General features: G+C 42.3%; 1 protein-coding gene across 4 annotated transcripts in view; it reads left to right on the top strand.

Moving 5' to 3' along the window:
• The window catches only part of ASAP2 (ArfGAP with SH3 domain, ankyrin repeat and PH domain 2), a 174,208-nt gene that overhangs the window by 33,306 nt on the left and 114,593 nt on the right, over positions 1 to 26,309 (top strand). For all 4 annotated transcript variants that reach the window (XM_074947676.1, XM_074947678.1, XM_074947679.1 and 1 more), the window contains exons 2-3: positions 1,461 to 1,533; positions 12,281 to 12,426. In XM_074947676.1, coding sequence (XP_074803777.1) covers positions 1,461 to 1,533; positions 12,281 to 12,426 — 219 coding nt within the window. The remainder of the gene's footprint in view (positions 1 to 1,460; positions 1,534 to 12,280; positions 12,427 to 26,309) is intronic.

Genomic DNA, 26,309 nt, shown 5'->3' with positions numbered 1-26,309 from the left:
TCCACTCTGGTGGAACCCACAGTCCAGTTCAACTCCTCCGGTATCAAGTAGGGAGTTGGGGGAGTGGGGGGAACCCGGGCCTGCCCTCCACTCCGGGTTCCAGCCCAGGGCCCTCTGGATTGCAGCTGTCTACAGTGGCTCCTGCAACAGCTGCTTGACAGCTACAACTCCCTGGGCTACTTCCCCCTGGCCTCCTCCCAACACCTTCTTTATTCTCATCACAGGCCCTTCCTCCTGATGTCTGATAATGCTTGTACTTCTCAGACTTCCAGTAGTACACCTTCTCATTCTCAGTTTCTTGCACCTCTTGTTCCCAGCTCCTCGCACGCACCACAAACTGAAGTGAGCTCCTTTTCAAAACCCAGGTGCCCTGATTAGCCTGCCTTAATTGATTCTAGCAGCTTCTTGATTGGCTGCAGGTGTTCTAATCAGCCTGTCTACCTTAATTGTTTCCAGAAAGTTCCTGATTGTTCTGGAACCTTCCCTGTTACCTTATCCAGGGAAAATAGACCTACTTAACCTGCGGCTAATATATCTTCCTTCTATCACTCTCCTGTAACCATCTGGCCCGACCCTGTCACAGTATATATAATAAAACCGGTAGTTTGTAATACTATTCTTCAGTGATATCTGCGGGTTCTTAACCACTTATGAAAACCAGACTCCAAGTCTCTGCACTTTCAATATGTTTTGCTTCGTTTTGATGAGCACAGGTTCTTCTGCATCCCAGAAAAACTGTAGGCTTCACTTTATTTCGCTATATTTCACCTTCAGTTTTGCAGGCAATAGGTTTGCTGTCTTCGTTTCTTCCTTTGAAATACATTTGTTATGGATATTGGAGAATCGTGAATATGATTTTAATGTGAATTTTATGTTGTCATTGTGAAAGCCTTGTATAGTAATAAACAGTGAAAGACCAAGTCATTGTATTGTTGAAATATCTGCTATCTCTTTTGTTCAGCACAGCAGTCAGAAAGTTCCTGTGGTCAGAAGTACAATTAATAAACTAAATTATCTTGGAAAACCAAAATTAGTTGTCATTTTTAATCTTGTTGCTAGAGAAGTGACGTTGTTTCGTTCTTCATCAGCATCAAAGTATAGGGTGTAATGAAAATGTTTCCATCATCTTTAATAATGATTTAACATAGGAAGAATAGCTTTACTGTGTGAACGTTTTCAGTTCTTTTGGAATATTAAACTTACTGTAACACTAGAAGAAAACTGGCTTAACTGTGGTGTTGATCACCAACGGAAGAGGGAAGGAAGGAAAGTTTCTGTGGCAAGAAGCAGCAAAACAGCATGCTGATGGATTTTTAAAAAACTGTTTTTATTTAATCATTACAAAATAGAGTTGGCCAAGATGGTAATGAGTAGGACATTAACATTTTCCCCAATATATAACTCAGCCAAGGGCTGTTTTGTAATTTGCATTTAATGTTTATTCATATTTTTTGTTTTAGGCTCTCGATGTTGACCGAACAGTTCTTTATAAAATGAAGAAATCAGTGAAAGCTATAAATGTATCTGGGCTGGGTAAGTACATTATAATTCTGTACGGTCAATTTCTCTGACAACTGCTTTGCATTTGAAGCAAGAAGACTTAAACTTGATCTGTTTGCTGAATTGGGAACTTCTAATACAAGCAGTGTTGAAGTGAGGCTCACTAACAAATATATTCTAGACAGTGATCCTGCCCTGGCAGTGAGAGAACTAGATTATTTAATGTTTGGGATTTTTTTTTCCCTCCTCAACTCTTAATTGCTGTGAACTGCAGAATGAGAACAAAGCCAATGAACTACAGTCTTCTATTGCTGGTGACCTATGAAACAAAAATCTTTTCACCTGTCAAGGAAGATAAAAATACAAAGAAATATTTCTGTCTGCGCATTGTATATACATATTTATAAAAATAATTTTGACATATTAATATATTTATTTTAAAAATGCACACACAGATATTTACTGGTATTTTATCTTCCTTGACAGATGATGAGAATTTTCTGTTTTTTGGTGGGTGGCCAGCCATAAAAAAAAAAAAGAAAAAAGCTTTATAATATAATCATAGAAACATAGGTCTGGAAGGGACCTCAAGTCCAGACCTCGCGCTGAGGCAGTACCAAGTCTATCCATAGACCATCCCTGATAAGTGTTAGTGTAACCTGTTCTTAAAAACCTTCAAAGACGGGGATTCCACAACCTCCCTGGTAATCTATTTTAGTACTTATATCTAATCCTTGTATTAAAAGAATATTTTACCTAATATGTAACCTAAATCTTCCTTGCTCCAGATTCAGGCCATAAGTACTTCTTGTCTTGCCTTTAGAGGACGTGGAAAACAATTATCACCACCCTCTTTATAGCAGCCCTTAATATATTTGAAGTCCCCCTCAGTCTTCATTTCTCATGACTAAACATGCACAGTTTTTCTTAACCTTCGTTATAGGTCAGGTTTTCTAAGTCTTTTATCCTTTTTGTTGCTCTCCTCTGGACTCCCTCAAATTTTTCCACACCTTTCCTAAAATGTGATGCCTAGAACGGGACACAGTACTCCTGCTCAGCCGTGCTGAGTAGGGCAGGACAGTACTTGGTGTGTCTTACTTACAACACTTCTGTTAATACGCTCCAGTATTAGACTTTTTTTGCAACTGCATCCCACTGTTGGCTCCTATTCAATTTTTGCTCCGCTATAACCCCAAGTTCCTTTTCTGCAGTATTACTGCCTAGCCAGTTAGTCCCCATTTTATTTTTCTTCTTTCTAAGTGTAGTAATTTGCACTTACCTTTATTGAATTTTTTAGTCTTGTTGATTTCCAACCAATTCTCCAGTTTGTCAAGGTCCTTTTGAATTCTAGTTCATCCTTCAAAGTGCTTGTGACCCCTACCAGCTAAATGTCATCCAATAAGCATACTCTCCACTGTGTTATCCAAGTCATTAATGAAAATATTGAATAGTACCAGTCCAGGACAGACCCCTGTGGGACCCCACTAGATATGCCCTCCCCATTTGATGGCGCTACTCTGAAACCTACTCTTTGAGTGTGGTTTTTTAAAATCAGTTTTCTACCCACCTTATAGTAACTTCATCTAGACTATGTTTCCCTAGTTTGCTCATCTAAATGTCATGTGGGACATTTAGCCCTCTGAAAATTAAGATGCATCTGTCATGGATCCACAGCTCCAGTGTTCTGGAACAGTCCCTGGGAGTACCTCTTTAGTGTGCCAGGCCCTTAAGGTATCACTCTTTCACTAGAGTAAGCCACTTGGCTTCACCATCTCCTTGGACCCAGCCTCAGAGCCTTCACAGCCCTGCTTCGCACCATGAGCTCTCCTCAACGAGTCCACCCAAAAGAGACTTGTACACCCAAAGAAAGTGAGCAATGCACCCCCACTCTCAGCATCTGCAGTGACTCTCAGCCAGCGTTGTAAAAGCAGTAGTGTTTATGACACGGTGGATTTGATTTAAATCACTAGTCAGGAAGACTCGATTTAATCATGGATTTCTACGTAAAAGTGCATTCTTGTTGGTTGTTATAACCTTAAGACGTATTCTTCACAACTCAGAGATAGATGTAGGTTTCATTTTTAGAAGGTACACGCTATACATTTTTAAAGTGATTTATTTTGAAAACTTTTCAGATTAGTTTTACAGCTGTATCAGAAAATGAACGATTGTTTGGTTATTTCATTTACCAAAGGTAATTGAAGCAGATATTTATGAAGTCATTGGGAGGTGAACCATCTCCAACTCAACAGGTTAATCATTAATATTTGGAGGATTTTCTTGCCATGCTGTATTACGAGGAGAACATCACCAGACAGACATTTACGTTGTTTTATTTAATTAAAACAACAATGTTATGTATTCTGGATTTTTTTCTTCATCAGCAAATATATAATATTTTAACAAAACAAGCATGTTAATTTTTGAATTTAGTTAAACATTCAAGTTTTTTAAAATCAGGTTTGTTTTTATTAAAATAGTTTAACTAAAATAGTTAAATAAATTATATATATATATTAAATCAACTATGTCAGCCAGGTCAACATGAGAAACTTAAAATATTGGCTTCTGCAGCTAACTCTGTTGTTTTCACCTTCATTTTCCTGTTTGTTCATCATCTGGAAAAGAAAAACAAGCTTTCCTGCTTTTTCAGGTCCCAAACAATTTCTCAATTTGGAATGAATTAGTCCAAAGGAAGAAAATATTCTTTTTACACTGACAGAAGAAGCTACTGCTGTTAAAAGTGAGATTATCATTCAACAGTCTCTGAATCCAAGTGCTTACGTGACTTCCACCAGTTCACTGGTGGGACTTTCTTTAAAACATCATCAGCAAACATATATTTTTTTGAATGGTTCACCCTTAGCTCTGAAGTTTATTATAGTTGGCATTATGGAGGGATGATTGCCGGATGTCACGTCACAGCCAACTCCTCTTCTTCAGCAGTTAAGGTTTGACCCCGATACTGAGTATTGAGAATATTTGCAAGAAAATGAGCTTGTGCATGTCCCATTCTTTTTTTAATGCTTATAATTTAACTCTGTCATTGCACATTTCTCTTTTTAAGATCTCACTCAGTTCCTTCTAAATTTCAACAGCGTCAGCAATAAAACAGCTATTTCCCTGCATTTTGTTCAAGGCTACAGAAATAGGCTTCAGGATACTCAGCATGTGTTCAACGTTTCTCTTAAGCCCAGTGTTGATAACTTTGGCTGTGACAGTGCCATCTATTTTTTCACGATTTTGTTCACAAACTGTCATCCGATTAGGCCAGTTCTTGATACAGTGCTCAAAACAGTCCACTACTGAGTTCCATCGCAGGTTTTGTGGGAGAGTTAGCTTGGGTCCTCCCACTTTTTTTCAGAGCAGCTGCTGCAAAGTGGTTGTTACGGAAGTATTTTGAAATTTCAACATTAGCCTTTATTTCTGGAACACTGAAATCTTTGGCTAGGAGATGCATCAAATGAGCACTGCAACTGTATGTTGTTAGCTTGGGACTCTCTTCTAAATAATTTCTTCCATCTTGGATACATTTGCAGCATTGTCTGTGACCAAGCTGCGTACTAGACATTTGAATTTTTTTCCACAGTTTGTTATAGCTTTTACTACTACTTCTTGTAAGTATTCTGCTGTGTTTGCATTTCCTGATGTACCAAATTGTTTCTGTAAGGAAGACATTCCCTTCTTCTGTTGTCATACAGGCTCATACAACAAGATCATTGTGGTCATTGCTTCACCCATCAAGACTCAAATTAACAATTTTACCCTCTAGACTTTTTGCACGCTGCTCAATTTCTCTTTCATACACTTTATCCAGCAATTTGCCTGCGACATCTGCTCTGTTGAGTGGACTGTATCCTGGTCGTAATGACTGAACCATGATAATGAAGTGTGGGTTCTCAATCATATGGAAAGGAGAGTTTGTTGCATAAACAAACTGGGCAATTTTTTCATCAGTTACCTCTTTTTTGTAATCTGCTGGTTCTTATCACAAACTTATGTATGGTTGTTTCTGGATGATGGAGAATTTTTTTTTCTTTTTGCTACTGTGGCTATGTGACATACGTGATGTGACTGAAACACTATCATGGCAGATAACTCTGAAACTATAGAAAATGATGGTGATTTTGAAGGTGGATAGTCTTCAGAATCCTGTATGTTGAGGATCAATTCTCCTAAACAAAATAAGTCAATGCAGTTATTTAATTATGATTCACGTACTGCTCATTTAGTATTACTCATTACATTCACTGACACTCGGTACTACTTTAAAGGTGAAATTGTAAAAGGAAGATCTGCCTATTACAGCTGTTTATTTTTTATCACAACTGCATCTAAAATGATAGTACCATAAAGTAACAATTATATTTTTTGCTCAAACATGAGAGTTCAAGAATAGTCCAGAAGGAAGACAGGCAGTCCTTAAGAAAAAGGTATGAAATAAAAAAAAAAATAAATAAATAAAAATCTTTACTCACTTGAAGATCCTGCATGTTCAGACATGTTCCTTTCATAGAATCATAGAATGTCAGGGTTGGAAGGGACCTCAGGAGGTAATCTAGTCCAAACCATCCCGATGTGTCGAAAGAATAGTAAATATGGCAGGCGACCAGCTTGGCTTAACGGTGAAATCCTAGCGGATCTTAAACATAAAAAAGAAGCTTACAAGAAGTGGAAGGTTGGACATATGACCAGGGAAGAGTATAAAAATATTGCTCGGGCATGTAGGAATGAAATCAGGAGGGCCAAATCGCACCTGGAGCTGCAGCTAGCAAGAGATGTCAAGAGTAACAAGAAGGGTTTCTTCAGGTATGTTGGCAACAAGAAGAAAGCCAAGGAAAGTGTGGGCCCCTTACTGAATGAGGGAGGCAACCTAGCAACAGAGGATGTGGAAAAAGCTAATGTACTCAATGCTTTTTTTGCCTCTGTCTTCACTAGCAAGGTCAGCTCCCAGACTGCTGCACTGGGCATCACAGCATGGGGAGTAGATGGCCAGCCCTCTGTGGAGAAAGAGGTGGTTAGGGACTATTTAGAAAAGCTGGACGTGCACAAGTCCATGGGGCCGGACGAGTTGCATCCGAGAGTGCTAAAGGAGTTGGCGGATGTGATTGCAGAGCCATTGGCCATTATCTTTGAAAACTTGTGGCGAACGGGGGAAGTCCCGGATGACTGGAAAAAGGCTAATGTAGTGCCCATCTTTAAAAAAGGGAAGAAGAAGGATCCTGGGAACTACAGGCCAGTCAGCCTCACCTCAGTCCCCGGAAAAATCATGGAGCAGGTCCTCAAGGAATCAATCCTGAAGCACTTAGATGAGAGGAAAGTGATCAGGAACAGTCAGCATGGATTCACCAAGGGAAGGTTATGCCTGACTAATCTAATCGCCTTCTATGATGAGATTACTGGTACTGTGGATGAAGGGAAAGCAGTGGATGTATTGTTCCTTGACTTTAGCAAAGCTTTTGACATGGTCTCCCACAGTATTCTTGTCAGCAAGTTAAAGAAGTATGGACTGGATGAATGCGCTATAAGGTAGGTAGAAAGTTGGCTAGATTGTCGGGCTCAACAGGTAGTGATCAATGGCTCCATGTCTAGTTGGCAGCCGGTATCAAGTGGAGTGCCCCAGGGGTCGGTCCTGGGGCCGGTTTTGTTCAATATCTTCATAAATGATCTGGAGGATGGTGTGGATTGCACTCTCAGCAAATTTGCGGATGATACCAAACTAGGAGGAGTGGTAGATACGCTGGAGGGCAGGGATAGGATACAGAGGGACCTAGATAAATTGGAGGATTGGGCCAAAAGAAACCTGATGAGGTTCACTAAGGATAAGTGCAGGGTCCTGCACTTAGGACGGAAGAACCCAATGCACAGCTACAGACTAGGGACCGAATGGCTAGGCAGCAGTTCTGCGGAAAAGGACCTAGGGGTTACAGTGGACGAGAAGCTGGATATGAGTCAGCAGTGTGCCCTTGTTGCCAAGAAGGCCAATGGCATTTTGGGATGTATAAGTAGGGGCATAGCGACTAGATGACCTCCTGAGGTCCCTTCCAACCCTGATATTCTGTGATTCTGTGAACCCCCTGCTCAAAGCAAGACCAATGCCCAACTAAATCATCCCAGCCAGAGCTTTGTCAAGCCTGACCTTAAAAACTTCTAAGGAAGGAGATTCCACCACCTCCCAAGGTAACTCATTCCAGTGGTTCACCACCCTCCTAGTGAAAAAGTTTTTCCTAATATCCAACCTAAACCTCCCCCACTGCAACTTGAGACCATTCCTCCTCGTTCTGTCATCTGTTAAGACTGAGAACAGTCTAGATCCATCCTCTTTGGAACCACCTTTCAGGTAGTTGAAAGCAGCTGTCAAATCCCCCCTCATTCTTCTCTTCTGCAGACTAAACAATCCCAGTTCCCTCAGCCTCGCCTCGTAAATCATGTGTTCCAGTCCCCTAATCGTTTTTGTTGCCCTCCATTGGACGCTTTCCAATTTTTCCACATTCTTCTTGTAGTGTGGGGCCCAAAACTGGACACAGTACTCCAGATGAGGCCTCACTAATGTTGAATAGAGGGGAACGATCACGTCCCTCAATCTGCTGGCAATGCCCCTACTTACACAGCTCAAAATGCCATTGGCCTTCTTGGCAACAAGGGCACGCTGTTGACTCATATCCAGCTTCTCTTCCACTGTAACCCCTAGGTCCTTTTCTGCAGAACTGCTGCCTAGCCATTCAGTCCCTAGTCTGTAGCAATGCATGGGATTCTTCAGTCCTAAGTACAGGACTCAGCACTTGTCCTTGTTGAACCTCATCAGATTTCTTTTGGCCCAATCCTCTAATTTGTCTAGATCCCTCTGTATCCTATCCCTACTGTCCAGCGTATTTATCTCTCCTCCCAGTTTACTATCATCTGCAAACTTGCTGAGGGTGCAATCCATGCCATCCTCCAGATCATTAATGAAGATATTGAACAAAACCAGCCCGAGGACCGACCCTTGGGGCACTCCACTTGATACCGGCTGCCAACTAGACATGGAGCCATTGATCACTACCTGTTGAGCCCGACAATCTAGCCAGCTTTCTATCCACCTTATAGTCCATTCATCCAGCCCATACTTCAACTTGCTGGCAAGAATACTATGGGAGACAGTATCAAAAGCTTTGCTAAAGTCAGGAGATAACACGTCCACTGCTTTCCCCTCATCCACAGAGCCAGTTATCTCAACATAGAACGCAATTAGATTAGTCAGGCATGACTTGCCCTTGGTGAATCCATGCTGACTGTTCCTGATCACTTTCCTCTAACTGCTTCAGAATGGATTCCTTGAGGACCTGCTCCATGATTTTTTCAGGGACTGAGGTGAGGCTGACTGGCCTGTAGTTCCCAGGATCCTCCTCCTTCCGTTTTTTAAAGATGGGCACTACATTAGCCTTTTTCCAGTCGTCCAGGACCTCCCCCGATCGCCACGAGTTTTCAAAGATAATGGCCAATGGCTCTGCAATCACATCCGCCAACTCCTTTAGCACTGTTGGATGCAGCGCTATCCATGGACTTGTGCTTGTCCAGCTTTTCTCTATAGTCCTGAACCACTTCTTTCTCCACAGAGGGCTGGTCACCTCCTCCCCATGCTGTGCTGCCCAGTGCAGTAGTCTGGGAGCTGACCTTGCTAGTGAAGACAGAGGCAAAAAAAGCATTGAGTACATTAGCTTTTTCCACATCCTCTGTCGCTAGGTTGCCTCCCTCATTCAGTAAGGGGCCCACACTTTCCCTGACCACCACCTTGTTGCTAACATGCCTGAAGAAACCCTTCTTGTTACTCTTAACATCTCTTGCTAGCTGCAACTCCAAGTGTGATTAGGCCTTCCTGATTTCACTCCTGCATGTGTGAGCAATATTTTTATACCCCTCCCTGGTCATTTGTCCAATCTTCTACTTCTTGTAAGCTTATTTTTTGTGTTTAAGATAAGCAAGGATTTCACTGTTAAGCCAAGCTGGTCACCTGCCATATTTACTATTCTTTCTACACATCTGGATGCTTTGTGCCTGCAACCTCAATAAGGATTCTTTAAAATACAGCCAGCTCTCCTGTCTTCATGGACTCTCCAATGGTGGGGCAGACCGCAGACAGCCACGCATCAGTCTCACCTGTGTGGTAGCCTGCCGGAGAATAAACAGCCCTTTCCCATCCACTAGGTGACAATGCCGCATATGAGGGAAACTGAGGCACACACAATATTCATACAAAATATTTATAAAAAATTCCCACTCCGTCACAGTGTCATGTCTACTGCTTCCTCCCTGTGCACTAGGCCAGTTACTCTGTCAGAAAGAAATTTGTTTGGTTTAGCATGATATTTTCTTGACAAATCCTTGCTGGCTATTACTTATCACCTTATTTTCTTCTAGGTGCATGCAGATTGATTGTTTTAATAATCTATTTGTTCTCATCCTGAAGTTCACAGCAGCTTGAGCTGGAAAAACCCTATCTTAATATACATGCACACTAGATATGGCTGGAAATCTGTGACCTGTGCAATGGGTGGTGTGCTGGCTGGAAGAAGTAAAGAATAACTTGAAATTGATAATATGCTTAGTATAACTCATACTCACTCAGGAGGAGACTCCCTCTTGCGTCAACTACCAGAGTTGCCACCTTTGGACCATGAAGGTCCTGATTTGAGACTCGGGGGGTAATGTTATTTAGTACTTAAATTACCATAGGCCCCATCATGATCTGGGCCCTGTTATGCTAGGCAATGTACAGACATCTATAAAGAAACAGCCCTGATGTGAAGACCTCACAGTTCATCAGGAATGATTTATGAATGGTGATGGGAGAGGAATACAGTACAAGGAAAAAAATATTTATTATAGCCGGGGCCGGTAGCACTTCCTGTTGTTAAGGTTGCCCAGCACTTCCCATCATTAGACTCCATTTTCAATTGCTTGTAATGGCCACATTTTAACAGTCTGGGGTGAAATTTTCTATGCTGGGTGTCTGCTTCCAGATAAATGTTTTCGGGGGGAATTTTTAAAAATTGTTTAATACTTTCCATTATGAGATTCTTTTGCATTTTTTGAGAAGTTTTAACACCTCCATTGTTTGCAGTGGGACTTTGAAATCATCAGGGAGAAAGCCCTCGGCTAGAGATGTCTTTTCTTTGTCCCTGAAATTCTGTTCGGGTTTGGCTACAAGATAAACTACTCAAATTGCTATTTCCCTAATGTGGCTTGTGTTCCTTAGGGTAATTTTGGGAATGTGCCCAAATAATAATTGATCATGAACCTTCTTTTCTAAGGCCAGGCTCATGCTACTGTTACACTCACCCCCACCACACTCCGTACTCCGAACACCGGGGAGCATCTGTAGCGGGGAGAGAGGAGGGAAGCCTCCCCTCCAAACCACACTGCTCTTTGGACCTGGCATCCCTAATTCTGGGGCGCTCCATGGGGCAGAAGCCCCTCACCTTCCAGGGGAATGGGGAAGGAGAAGAAAGAAAACCAACCGTACATCTGGATCCATCCGTCATGCCAGCGCCTCGTTCTCCTCCCTCCCTTGGATGGTGACCTTCTCTTGCTGCCAGCTAATGTACTTTGCTTAAGTGTTCGAAGTCTGAACCTTCAGCACTGCAGCACAAGATTCAAACCTTGCTGATGTTGCATGTTGGGGGGATATGTACAGTTACACATCATAGAATTTATTTTTCTCTCTTTTTAAAAAAACAAGGAAATTACATACAAAATAATGTAGTTTTCAAGCACTGGAAAGTTAGGAAATGCCCAAATGAATGTTGTCTGTGCGACCTTAAACCAGCCCTCTTGTATGTATGCATTAGGCTGTACACTTTAATTACATGATTGCATACTATTTTTTCCCAAAGGACCTGTACCTCATTCAATATACAGGATAGAAGCACAAGTGGGCAAAATTAAGGCTGCAATGGCAACTGTAAATCAGGTGCTTCCTAGTTTTAGAGTGCTTAACTTGGCAAGCTAAATGTTCTTTAACATACTTTATTTTGTATGTATAAAATATAAAGTACAAGCTTCATCATTTTAAAAGGAGGTTACCAGATAGTTCAGCTCAGAATCTTTTCAGTTTTTAAAAGTTGTGCACTTCTGTCCAGTCAGCTTAGCATCAATTAAATATGTTTTTAACACATTCAGGTAGGTTAGGCTCAAACTTTGTAAAAGGCTAAAATACTGAAAAGGGCAGTAAGTGTGTGTTTTGGTGTCTAACGTTAGACACAGATAAGTGGTAGACCTAACCAGTTAGTAGGCTGGATACGAAATTAGTGTGTTCTTGTGTTTCATTTAAAGAATGTCAAGCTTTCTGTTTTTGATAACATGTATGCCTTCAATGTTTGAGGAATGAACATGCTGTTGTGAAGTGAATCACATAATATGTGTTTTGTTCTTCATTTCACTATCCCTTTGTGAACTTTGACTAATTTTATTTACAGAGTTTTTATCTCCCAGGAAACAGAGTGGGATTTCTCGGGTGGGGAAAATCATTGTGCTTTTTACAGATCTATAGTAAGACACGTGCCAGTGTTTTTAATCAAAGATCATAAACTAAATTTACTACTGAAGAATTATTTTGGTGCATAATCTAACAAACTTTATTTTTTTAAGAAGTATTAATTTGAATGTATCAAGTTGACATATAAAGTAAGTTAATAAAGAGATTGTCATCTGAAAGTTCTGGAATTTTGTTTTAGCCAGTTGTAACTTTCAGTAATTTGTTCATGTAGCTATTGGAGTTAATTTTGCATTTGCTCTTTTGAAGCTCATGTGGAAAATGAAGAACAGTACACTCAAGCATTGGAGAAATTTGGAGGCAACTGTGTCTGTAGGGATGATCCAGATTTGGGAACAGCGTTTTTAAAATTTTCTGTGTTTACAAAGGAGTTGACTGCTCTCTTCAAAAATTTGGTAAGAAATGGTCTAGAATAAAACATTATGATTGGAACTGTGTTAGGAAGAATTATACGTATAGAAGATTCAGGTATATTTAGTTCACGAATAAAACCACAACAATTGTTCCTGTTGAAGAAAATTCAGTGTTTTGGAGACCAGTATTTCTGACCTCCCTGAAAATGTCTGTAATCTTTTACTTGAACCAGTATGCCACATCTCCACCTTCGCCTCCTTCAAATCCATCATTGAAACATTCTTCTTTGAAGCCTGTGAATCTTAGTGCTTTTCTCATGGAAGTGGACATAATCTCTATTATTAAACAACAGCAGCAAAAAAAAAATATTAAAACTGTTAAACTAACAAAATATTACTTATGTTCCACTGCTTGTTCATTCTGTTTTTACCTTCCTTTTATATATTGCCTTTGCATTATGTAATTGGATTGTAAGCTTTTGGAGAACAGATGGTTTTCTTACTTGCATGTAAAAAGCCTACTCATTCTTGGCACTCTGCAGATTATAAATAATAATATATAGGGTTCAATTCTGCAAATGCTGAGCACATCAAGTGTTACTGAAGTCAATAGGAGTTGAGGGCACTCTGTGCCTTGCAAGATCAGGGCCATATTGTATGTGTTCTGCATGCACAGAGCGAACATGGGAATATAAAAACTTAAATTGCAAGAGGCAGATTCTTTGCCCACTCTGATGCTTTCTGTTGCTCAGAGGGCACAATCGGGGACTGAAAGCTGGCTGCATTCCCCTAGGATGGGTGAGTCCCAAGCCCTCATAGAGCCAGGTAGAGCTAACTTTGATGCTCCCCTCCTCAGGGGCCAGAAAGAAGGAATGGCCAGTGTGTGATGTGCTTCAGCTGTGCTCAGCGGGCAGTGGTCTTCTGGGGACAGTTGCCAGCTGATGTTATTTAGAGGAGCTTCCAGGCCATAACTGGCTCCCTGTGTGTGACCTGATCAGACTATTTTAAGGTCATTATGAGAGTTGGTTGTAGGAGAGTAATTTCATCAACAGATTCATCTTTCTCTAAGCAAAACGAAAAGCAGTGTTTCTAAACCTTGTTGCTCTGTTCTGGCTTTTCGCTGTCAGCAGTCTATTTTTCTTGCTTCAATTAATATAGATCAGAAATGCAGATGTGATGAGTCAGTAGCAAAGTCTTTCATTCTTCTCGTTTTATGGTTCTAATTTTCCCTACTGGCTGAGTGCCACATATTTTTTCATGTACAGAAACTTGGTGGCTCCTTCTCTTGTCTCATTATAATTATGTTATCTTATGTCAGGGGAGACTCAACGGATTCCAGCAGGTAGGCCCGCTCTTCCTCTACAGCAGGTTGGTGAGGGATGCGTCCCAATGGACAGCTCCTTTCTTTCTCCTGATGTGCTCCACCCTTCTGAGGTTTGAAGTTGTTTGCTTCCTGTTGATAGCAAAATGAGAACTGAAGAAAGACAGACACCCATTGTTATCTGAGTTTCAGATACCAGCAGGGAAAGTTTAAACTCTCTCCCCAAAAAACTGTTAAATGTCCAAGCAAGAAAAAACACATAAACTTTAAGGTTTTTTGAAAATCACTTATTTATAAACATGAATTTCTTGGACAGTATTTCTTTAATTTTTCCAGCCAGAAATTCATACCACTTGAATAAATTGTTCACGCTTCTGGAAGTATCCTACTTTGAAAATCATCTTCAAAAGAGCTTGGATACAAGTCGTTTTCTAAGTGGAAATTACAAGGGACTGTCTCTAAGGAGTGCTGTAGTATTCTGAAGAGACTTTGGATTCTTCTTTATTATTTAATTATTGGTATCTGTTTTATTTATACAGTACAACATCGTAGCTCTGCATAATGCAATTTCATGTTTCTTTAGTCTGCTGTAAACTATACTGACCTGAATGTTTTACACACCTGGAATGTCAGATTGAAGTCCTTTCAGTACCTCCTTCCCCCATCCATGCTCCCCCCCCCCCCCCCCCCCGAAAAATACCCTTTTAGTCTCTCCTCACTCACTGAATTATGTACAGTACGAAGAGATTTTGAAGCATTCTGCATCAAAAACGAATGTATTGACATTAACTTGGCACGCACTGTGTTTCAATTGTAAAGAGTTTTTTATGTTTTATGCCATATAAACTGCTGCTGCAAGCCATCATTTTAATCACTTGTGTTCTTTAGTTCCATAAGGCACTTTTAAAAGATTTCTAAAAAGATGCTAGCAGAATGAGTAGCGATATTCAGGGGAGAGAGAGGACTTGCCCAGACTGGAACAGATGACAGAGCTATTTACACTAGTGTAACTTGAGGCCTAGTGTTAAGCTTTACCTTGTCATTTATTTTGAATTTTCTTGATTTTTGATTGGAGACCTATTGTGTTCTGTCAGCTTAACATCTGGGTTGCATTTTGGGGGCTGCAGTTCTAAAATGTTTCAATTAAAAAGGGAGAGATTTCCTTTAAATCGTTCCTTCATCTCGTATGAATCTAGTTTAAAGATGGTCTGCTTTCACAGATTTTAATTCTTTTTCTCTTCTGATGGAGAAGACCAGTGGCACCTTAAAGACTAACAGATTTATTTGGGCATAAGCTTTTGTGGGTAAAAAACCCACTTCTTCAGATGCATCTGAAGAATTTTTTTTTACCCGCGAAAGCTTATGCCCAAATAAATCTGTTAGTCTTTAAAGTGCCACTGGACTCCTAGTTGTTTTTGTGGATACAGACTAACACGGCTACCCCTCTGATACTTGTTGGAGAAGGTTTCCCAAAGTACATGCTTTGCCATCATGACTTTAATCTTTTCATGGTCGTATCCAGGCATCTGGATTTTTAAACTTTTTGCTTCCTTACATCAGAAACTCTGTTTCTGGTATCTTGTGACTCTACTATACGGTGGCCAAGCTGAAGTTCAGGCGTTGGTATAGCTTTGACTGGGAGCAAATGAATTATGTGTATATTTGGCTGGATTCCTTTTGTATGTGCATTTTAAAATAGCTACTGAAGCTATAAGATTATATTTTTTGGAGAACTCAATTTTCCAGTGCTTTGATTCTTCATGTTTGGAGACTAGCTGTAAAAGCTGTGGTGGCATTTTTAGAGGGGGACTGAATTGCACATTAATATGTATTATTCCCTTAAAATTATCAGTTTTTTACATTCTCTACTACATTGGTTTTTATCAGTTACTTATAGATGTGCACCTTTTTCTCCAGTACAAAACCCAGATAATCCATAGTAGAGCTCTGTCTACTGGCTTCTGTATTGTAACTCCAGTATACTGCTATAAAATTTCCTTGAGCTTTCTCTAGGTCAGAAATGGTCTTTAAGAAGTCCACTTGATGTTTCTTTTGATTCTGATAACCTAGGTGGGTCAGTGTTCCTTTCCAAAAAATATCTTTCTTGGCATACACAATGTTGTTCCTTGGTGGTATTTTTCATTGATGGCTTGTTTGGCATTCATTCAGTTAGAATAGTAGCATCAATGGTGTGGTTTGGTCTCTGTGTGGGATGTTTTAGTGACAGTCACTTGGACTCCCTATGTGATTAAGTGTCGGGTGGTATGGTATGAGTTTGAATATCAGAAATATTAGGGGATAGGAAAAAGGCCAGTCAACACAACATGCCTACTCTTTAAAAGTTTTTCTTTTAATCCTATTCGTTTTACTGTGCCATGGGAAAAAAACCTATAATTGCATATCTCCTTTGTCTGTTTCTTCCTGGAAAAAAGATCTGATTTGTGCAGGTCTCAACCTTCTACTTTAGAAAAAAAAAATAGCTGTTTAACAACTCTGCTTTGTTTCTCTCCGCCCTTCCCCCCCTCCCCCCGATTCCGCAATATACTTTCCCTCCTCCTAAGTATCCAGTGGCCTTTTTAGCTTTAGTCTGTTGTTTGTTTATTAATTTCGTGTTTTTTGTAAATTCAGTGCTCATAAAAAGTACTGGATTGTAACCACTAGAATCTGAAATCTTCACTTTACAGAAAGTGCTGAGGACGGGAGGAAAAGCTTCCATATGAGGAGTAAATTAAAAATACTAGTATTATTAATATATAAAGGAGAAAAGTAAGGGTCAATGTTTTTGCTACATATTTTGGCCTACCAGGTGCTCCTATTTACCTTTTCCATAATACAAAAGCAAGAGAGCACTCATTGAACTTAAAAGGTAACATGTTTAAAACTGATCAAAGGAAGTGCAGTTGTACAGTGTATACAATTAACCTATGACACTTGCTCCCCTGCAAGATATTGAAACAAAGAGCTTTAAGATTTTTTTGTGTTGGTTTTTTTGTTTTGTTTTGGTTTTTTAAAGTTCAGGTCCTGTACTTGCAAATGTGCATAGCTTTACAGGTATGAGTAGTCTGCTTAATATCAGTGGGACTGCTCACATATGTAAAGTTAAGCATATGCGTAAGTCTTTGCAGGATTGGTTCTGATTCTCCACATTGTTAAAAAATCATAATTTCCTTACTTAAATGGAGTTACTCCTGATCTCATTGGTATATGCGGACAGAGAACTTGCTAAAGGATCATATGACACTGCACTGATGGCTGTTTTTAAAATGTGCATCATTATTCTTTATTTGAAAGAGCAGCATGTCATTGTGTCAAGTGAGGTATGTGAATATGATGACTGATCTTGATTTTCAGCATCTCAACAAAATTTACTGAAGTTGCAAACACTAGTGAAAACAGAGAAATGACACAAAAGGTCCTAGAGAAATCAGAAATTAACATGCAATTCAACTTGGAAATTGATGAGTAATGATGAGTGTTCTGGGGGAGGAAGTTTATAATAGAGAGCAAGATAAGACATGGTCTTGCAATGGGATATGATAACAAAAAGGTGAGTGCAGTTGTGGGCTGCCTATGCAGAGAGGTAGTAATCCCTGTTTATATGGCTGCAACTGCATCTGGAATATTATATTAATATCTTTGCCAGGAAGAAATTGACAAACTGGAAGGAGTTCAGAAGAGAATTACAAATCATCAGGCTTTGAATCTGGCGATTTATGAAGAAAGATTAAAAGAGTTAAACATGTATACTTTGTCTAAAACATAACTCAGAGATGTGGAGGAAAAAATAGAGTAGTTACCAGATAGTTGAATTATGTTAATGACAAGGAAGGAGAGGAAATTGAGATCCAAGTAGAAGCAAAACTTGCTCATGCTAAAATTTCTTAGGCTAAGCAAAAGAATCCCAAGGAAAGTGGTGGAAGCCCATCATTTAGACATTTAAACTTTGACTGGACAAAAAGTTAGAAAATATACTGTAGGGAACTGTTGGCCATTGGCTAGGGTGATGGATTAGATTACTTAAAGGTGCTTTTTCTTCTCTTAACATCTAGAATTGTAATCCTCATATTTTTGAGCACAAATTGATAGCTCTAGTCAGGAAGAAATTTTCCGTCGTAGTATTTCACTTAGGTGCATAGGGGGGGTTTGCATTTTCTAAAATGTACTGTGTGATTTATTTTTTTAAATAAAATACCTTCATCTTGGTTGATTTTCTTCAATGCTTTTTCTTTTACTATATAATTAATTTTTAAAAATTCCAAGGTCAGGCACACAAAGTATATCTTATCTTGACAGTGGTGTAATATTTCATTGTTGTTCATTTCCTGTTGATGTTAATTGGTTTTGTGCTGCTAAAAACCTGCAACACTAGGAAACCTGTTTTAAATTTTTCAAATAAATAGTGCTTATCTTTAGAGAAAGGGAAGTTACTTAAGCAGTGTAATGCATTAAGCTATACTAGCAGTTATTAATGAACACCAGTGTGCTTTGGTGTGTGTGAGGCCAATGGCTGAGTGCTATCGACACACCAAGAGTAGAGAAGTGGTTTAATAACCATAAAATGCACACTTAGAGTGCTTGATTCCAATTCACCTGGATCGATTGGTCTTCAGATGTCTTTAAGACTGTGCCAATCACAACACATCTGCCGTTCTTTTCGCACTCTTGCCTTTTTTCTCCATGCTCGTCCGAAACATTTAACAATGTCATCTTCCCATCTTCTTGGAGGCCGGCCGGGTGGTCTTTTCTGTTCTCATGGGTACCACTCAGCTATGATTGCGATCCACCTATTGTCCATAAGCTGTGCTGTGTGGCCTGCCCATCGCATCTTATTATGTCTGCTTTCCTCAACAATATCTTTCACACCCCTGCGTTCTCTGATAATTTCATTTGGGATGCGATCCAGAAGGGAGATTTCCCAACATAGCTCGTTCCATTGCCCTTTCAGCTACCGACAGCCGCTGCTCTTCTCTCTTTGTCAGTGCACACGTTTCACTGCCGTACAAGATGGCTGGCAGCACTGTTGAATTAAAGATATTTGTGTGTGTGGTCTTGTTGATTTTTCCTTTGAGGACGTCCTTGATGGAATCGAACGTACACCATCCTGCCTGAATCCTTCGCGAGAGTTCTCCGTTCAGGTCTTGGCGCATATTGACTTCTTGGCGCAAATATGCGTACCTTTCCACTTCTTCGATTTCTTCTCCTGCTACCATTATTCTGGCTTTTTGTAAGACGTCTGGTCGCATGTATTTCGTTTTACAGCGGTTCATTTTCAGGCTGACCTGACTGCTTTTCTTGTCTTCATAGCATGCTCAGCAGTTGGTTGATGCTTTCGGCAATTAGCACGATGTCGTCTGCGAATCTGAGATGAGGTAATCGTTCTCCGTTTATGTTGACACCACTCCTCCAATTGATCTTCTTCGTAAGCATTTCGAGGCAGGCAGTGAATAGTTTCGATGAAATTGTATCTCCTTGCTTCACGCCTTTCTTGATAGGCATGCGGAGGTGAGTTTCGAGGAGAGTAATATCTGTTGTGCATCCAGTATTTGCTTCCTTCAACAAACTGATGTATTGCGTGTTAATGCCCTGCTCTGTGAATGCCTTTAAAATTGCGTTAAACTGGACGCGAACGAAGGCTTTTTCATAGTTGACGAAAGCAATGCACAGCGGGAGTTTGTATTCCCTCGCTCTTTCTAGGAGCTGACTAAGGGTAAATATATGGTTGATCGTGCTGAAATTTCTTCGGAATCCTGCCTGCTCTCTTGGCTGTTGTTCATCCAGACTCCGCGAAAGTCAGTTCGTTATCACCTTTGTAAAGAGCTTGTAGATGTGAGAGAGCAAGCATATAGGGCGGTAGTTCTTAAGCTTTTCTTGATCCCCCTTCATGTGCAGCAAGATGATATTCAACTCCTTCCAGCTTGATGGTATTCTTCCTTCTTCAAGATGTCGACTGAATCTTAAAGCGAGGGCCTTCCAAAGTTCTTCGCCTCCTGCAGAAATAATTTCTGACCTTATTCCATCTTTGCCTGAAGCTTTTCCCTCCTTCATCTGGTGTAGTGCGCTTTGGACTTCGCTGACAGTTATTGGGGGGATGTGTTCTTCTCACTGTTGGAGCACTGGGAGAGGGACATTGGTTCTTGATTTGAACAGTTCTGTATAAAAGTCCCTGCAGACCTCCTCCATCCCTGCTCTGTCGATTACTGTCTCTCCATCCTTGTTCTTTAGTGCTGTTACGCTCAGTCTATACTGCGTCAATTCCCGCTTCCATGTCCTGAGACTCTTGCGTGATTCAGCTGTTTTGAGGAGCTTTTCTTTCTGGAAGTTCTCAAAGTCGTCCTTCAGTTTTCGCTGTATAAGCTTGCACAGAATGGAGTACTCGAGGTTGTTATCCGAGCTCCCTTTTCATGTTTCTCCATTTCTCCAACAAGCCTTTTGTTTCGTTCGAGATTCTTCCCTTTGCCTCCTTCGGCTGATTCGAATTATAAAACATTTCAAAGCACATTTGGCGTATCCCTATTTGTGTATCCAAATGGTTTTTCAGTGAAAAGTAACAGACATTTTTGTTTAGAATGTGTGGTTTTTTTATTAAACAAAAACTATTGAAAGTAATGCAGGCTTTAAGGTTTTGCAGTCCTGTCTTGAGTAAACCTCTGCTTTAACTAAATAAATGGGTTACCCAAGTAAGGACATCAGGATTTGGCCCTATGATTTTAAATTAGTTTAGTCCTTTTTCCCTGTGCAAATGTTAGCTTGGCTATTGCATCTAGTATGGCTTCTGGCAGCTAAGTGAAAATAAACATTCTCCTGCCTGCCACCTTTTCTCCCCCCTCCCAGCCTTTTCCAATTTGTGAACGTTAACTTACTACCCTATCTCTGTCATCTTATCTGGTTGGAAGCTGTCACAGGAAAAACTGTGTGGCTGCCAAAGCAGCAGTTTTAGAAGTGGAAACCAGGTCAGTTGTGTGGTGTTTTTTTTTTTTTTTTTAACGTGGAAGTTGCCAGTGTTTCTCTGGCACCAGGGGCAACTGATCTTGCAACATCCCTGAAGCACTCCCAGACCTCAGAGTGTGTCTCCTTTCCCAACAACTTTTAAAAAGTTAGAGATCAAAATGTAGAGGTAACATACTGGCATCTGTTGGGTGATTTATATACTTTTGTGTACATTTTAGGATTATCTAGAGTGGGAGAAGCAGCAAAGCAATGCTTCTTTACTGTGCTAAAACGGGGAGACATTTACATAAAACGGTTTAAAAAAGGTATTATAACAGAAACAGTAAAGAAAATTTAAAATTTTTCTCCTGCATTCCACCTCTTGATTTATGGATATGAACAAACATTATTTATCTGTTTTAGGTCTAAACAATGCATGCATTTAATACTGCACATCTACCAGCCAATATACATTTAAATGTATTTTCCAAAAATAAGTAAAAGAGAAATGTAAGGGATATAACAGGTAGTAAATAATATAAATATAACAAGTTAAAAAACAAAATATTGGAGGAATACAATTAAGTCAAACATTAATACTTTCAAAAAGAAACCCTATTTTATAGTTTTTAATTCATTTGAAAGTCTTGAACTAGAAATATGTGCATATATATTCTCTTCTAAAGTGCCTACATCCATTGTACCTAAGCACTGCTCATGAAAGCAGTCAGAAGTGTCCTGAAGGGCAGTCAGTGTTCTGTTGTGCTCTTTTTTTAAATGTTGGCTTCTGCTACCAGTTTTTTCTGTTCTGATTCACTGAAGAATGCAGTGGTGAGAAGGTGAATCTTGTAGGGGGCTCTGGGCTGAGCCTGGGGCAGGGGATTGGGGTGCAAGCTCTGGGAGGGAGTTGGGGTGCAGGAGAGGGTAGAGGGTTCTGGCTCTGGGAGAGGGGCTGGGGCAGGGGGTTGGGGTGCAGGAGGGGGTACGGGATGCTGGCTCTGGGATGGGTTAATGGCTGGGGCAGAGTGTTGGGGTACAGGAGGGGGTGCAGGTGTTGGCTCAGGGGGGTCAGAGCTGGGGCTTGGGGTGCAGGAGGGGGTATGGGTGCTGGCTCCAGGAGGGGGCTCAGGGCTGGTTTGGGGTGCTGGCTCTGGGAGGGGGCTCAGGGCTGGGGTTTGGGGTGCAGGCCCTGGGAGGGGGCTTAGGGCTGGGGATTGGGGTGTGGCCTCCCACCGGGCAGTACTTACCTCCAGCGGCTTGTGGTTGGAGGTGCAGCATGGCTGCCACTAAGGCAGGCTCCCTGTCTACCTCGGCCCCACGCCACTCCTGGAAAGCGCCTGCGGCCCCTGGGGGGTGAGGGGGAAGGAGCAGGCGGCATGTGGCTCTGTGTGCTGCCCCTCTCAGCAACCACTGCCCCCGCAGCTCCTATTGGCCACAGCTCCCCATTCCCGGCCAATGGGAGCTGTGGGGGCAGTGCTTACAGGCAGGAGCTGGGGCAGGCAGGGAGCCTATCTTAGTGGCAGCCCCGCTGCACAGCTGGAGATCGCGATTGACTGGGAGATCCTCCAGGATCGTCCAGTCAATCAGGATCAACCAGTTGGTGATCACTGGTTTAGACTACGAAAGCATAGCTTGCTAGGTTGGATGTAGGATGATGATATTTCGTCGGATAAAATCCTAACAAAAATACGTGATTTCTCTGGTAGCCTTTCTGAGTCTCTTTTTTCCTTGTGAAGTCTTCAGCTGTATCCAGGGTTCATGTTCGTCACATTTCTCCCTTTATCCCTTAAGGGTTTGTCTGGGTTGCAGAATTGTTCAAGTAATGGTCCCTATTGTATTCCCCTGTGAGTTATGCATGCACACTATATGTCTGGAGCTGGAGAATTTGCAAGTATTGTCCATTGGTACGCACGTACACCCTGGTTTACCTCGTGCCTCCGTCTAAGGAGAGAAAGGGAGGAGTGGACCGACGGCTTCTCCGGTGCCTTCTCACTGCCACATAGTCTGGGTCGGAACTTTCAGGGTCCACAGCTTTGGCTTCATTCTACAAAATAAGAATTGTCTAGTCTGTAAATAGTTTTAACAGTTTTAATAGCTTTTAGACTTTAGTGATTTATATATCTATTACTGTTAGGGTATGTCTACACTACGGAATAAGGTCGAATTTATAGAAGTCGGTTTTTTAGAAATCGGTTTTATATATTCGAGTGTGTGTCCCCCCACAGAAGTGCATTAAGTGCATTAACTCAGCGGAGTGCTTCCACAGTACCGAGGCTAGAGTCGACTTCCAGAGCGTTGCACTGTGGGTAGCTATCCCACAGTTCCCGCAGTCTCCGCTGCCCATTGGAATTCTGGGTTGAGATCCCAATGCCTGATGGGGCTGAAACATTGTCGCAGGTGGTTCTGGGTACATATCGTCAGTCCCCCCTTCCCTCCCTCCCTCCCTCCGTGAAAGCAAGGGCAGTCAATCGTTTCGCGCCTTTTTTCCTGAGTTACCTGTGCGGATGCCATACCACCGCAAGCATGGAGTCCGCTCAGGTAACCGTCACCGTATGTCTCCTGGGTGCTGGCAGACGCGGTACGGCATTGCTACACAGTAGCAGCAACCCATTGCCTTGTGGCAGCAGACGGTACAATACGACTGGTAGCCGTCCTCGTCATGTCCGAGGTACTCCTGGTCGCCTGTGTGAGGTCGATCAGGAGCGCCTGGGCAGACATGGGCGCAGGGACTAAATTTTTAGTGACTTGACCAGGTCATTCTCTTAAGTCCGGCAGTCAGTCCTATTGAACCGTCTTATGGTGAGCAGGTAGGCAATATGTCCTTCTGCACCGTCTGCTGTCAGCCAAAGATGTAAAAGATAGATGGAGTGGATCAAAACAAGAAATAGACCAGATTTGTTTTGTACTCATTTGCCTCCTCCCCTGTCTAGGGGACTCATTCCTCTAGGTCACACTGCAGTCACTCACAGAGAAGGTGCAGCGAGGTAAATCTAGCCATGTATCAATCAGAGGCCAGGCTAACCTCCTTGTTCCAATAAGAACAATAACTTAGGTGCACCATTTCTTATTGGAACCCTCCGTGAAGTCCTGCCTGAACTACTCCTTGATGTAAAGCCACCCCCTTTGTGGATTTTAGCCCCCTGAAGCCAACCCTGTAAGCCGTGTCGTCAGTCGCCCCTCCCTCCGTCAGAGCAACGGCAGACAATCATTCCGCGCCTTTTTTCTGTGCGGACGCCATACCAAGGCAAGCATGGAGTCCGCTCAGCTCACTTTGGCAATTAGGAGCACATTAAACACCACACGCATTATCCAGCAGTATATGCAGCACCAGAACCTGGCAAAGCGCTACCGGGCGAGGAGGCGACGTCAGCGCGGTCACGTGAGTGATCAGGACATGGACACAGATTTCTCTGAAAGCATGGGCCCTGCCAATGCATGCATCATGGTGCTAATGGGGCAGGTTCATGCTGTGGAACGCCGATTCTGGGCTCGGGAAACAAGCACAGACTGGTGGGACCGCATAGTGTTGCAGGTCTGGGACGATTCCCAGTGGCTGCGAAACTTTCGCATGCGTAAGGGCACTTTCATGGAACTTTGTGACTTGCTTTCCCCTGCCCTGAAGCGCATGAATACCAAGATGAGAGCAGCCCTCACAGTTGAAAAGCGAGTGGCGATAGCCCTGTGGAAGCTTGCAACACCAGACAGCTACCGGTCAGTTGGGAATCAATTTGGAGTGGGCAAATCTACTGATGGGGCTGCTGTGATGCAAGTAGCCCACGCAATCAAAGATCTGCTGATATCAAGGATAGTGACCCTGGGAAATGTGCAGGTCATAGTGGATGGCTTTGCTGCAATTGGATTCCCTAACTGTGGTGGGGCCATAGACGGAACCCATATCCCTATCTTGGCACCGGAGCACCAAGCCGGCGAGTACATAAACCGCAAGGGGTACTTTTCAATAGTGCTGCAAGCTCTGGTGGATCACAAGGGACGTTTCACCAACATCAACGTGGGATGGCCGGGAAAGGTACATGACGCTCGCATCTTCAGGAACTCTGGTCTGTTTCAAAAGCTTCAAGAAGGGACTTTATTCCCAGACCAGAAAATAACTGTTGGTGATGTTGAAATGCCTATATGTATCCTTGGGGACCCAGCCTACCCCTTAATGCCATGGCTCATGAAGCCGTACACAGGCAGCCTGGACAGTAGTCAGGAGCTGTTCAACTACAGGCTGAGCAAGTGCAGAATGGTGGTAGAATGTGCATTTGGACGTTTAAAGGCGCGCTGGCGCAGTTTACTGACTCGCTTAGACCTCAGCGAAACCAATATTCCCACTGTTATTACTGCTTGCTGTGTGCTCCACAATATCTGTGAGAGTAAGGGGGAGACGTTTATGGCGGGGTGGGAGGTTGAGGCAAATCGCCTGGCTGCTGGTTACGCGCAGCCAGACACCAGGGCGGTTAGAAGAGCACAGGAGGGTGCGGTACGCATCAGAGAGGCTTTGAAAACCAGTTTCATGACTGGCCAGGCTACGGTGTGAAAGTTCTGTTTGTTTCTCCTTGATGAAACCCCCCGCCCCTTGGTTCACTCTACTTCCCTGTAAGCTAACCACCCTCTCCTCCTCCCTTTGATCACCGCTTGCAGAGGCAATAAAGTCATTGTTGCTTCACATTCATGCATTCTTTATTCATTCATCATACAAATAGGGGGATGACTACCAAGGTAGCCCAGGAGGGGTGGTGGAGGAGGGAAGGAAAATGCCACACAGCACTTTAAAAGTTTACAACTTTAAAATTTATTGAATGACAGCCTTCTTTTTTTTGGGCAATCCTCTGTGGTGGAGTGGCTGGTTGGCCGGAGGCCCTCCCACCGCGTTCTTGGGCGTCTGGGTGTGGAGGCTATGGAACTTGGGGAGGAGGGCGGTTGGTTACACAGGGGCTGTAGTGGCAGTCTGTGCTCCAGCTGCCTTTGCTGCAGCTCAACCATACACTGGAGCATACTGGTTTGGTCCTCCAGCAGCCTCAGCATTGAATCCTGCCTCCTCTCATCATGCTGCCGCCACATTCGAACTTCAGCCCTCTCTTCAGCCCGCCACTTACTCTCTTCAGCCTGCCACCTCTCCTCCTGGTCATTTTGTGCTTTCCTGCAGTCTGACATTATTTGCCTCCACGCATTCGTCTGTGCTCTGTCAGTGTGGGAGGACAGCATGAGCTCGGAGAACATTTCATCTCGAGTGCGTTTTTTTTTCTTTCTAATCTTCACTAGCCTCTGGGAAGGAGAAGATCCTGTGATCATTGAAACACATGCAGCTGGTGGAGAAAAAAAAAGGGACAGCGGTATTTAAAAAGACATTTTATAAAACACTGGCTACACTCTTTCAGGGTAAACCTTGCTGTTAACATTACATACATAGCACATGTGCTTTCGTTACAAGGTCGCATTTTGCCTCCCCCCACCGCGTGGCTACCCCCTCAACCCTCCCCCCTCCCTGTGGCTAACAGCGGGGAACATTTCTGTTCAGCCGCAGGCAAACAGCCCAGTAGGAATGGGCTCCTCTGAGTGTCCCCTGAAGAAAAGCACCCTATTTCAACCAGGTGACCATGGATTATATCTCACTCTCCTGAGGATAACACAGAGAGATAAAGAACGGATGTTGCTTGAACGCCAGCAAACATAC

Source organism: Natator depressus, chromosome 3, assembly GCF_965152275.1.
Source record: "Natator depressus isolate rNatDep1 chromosome 3, rNatDep2.hap1, whole genome shotgun sequence".
NCBI lineage: Eukaryota > Metazoa > Chordata > Testudines > Cheloniidae > Natator > Natator depressus.
Note: the sequence above shows the minus strand (reverse complement) of the source record. Positions and strands in the feature narration are given on the sequence as shown.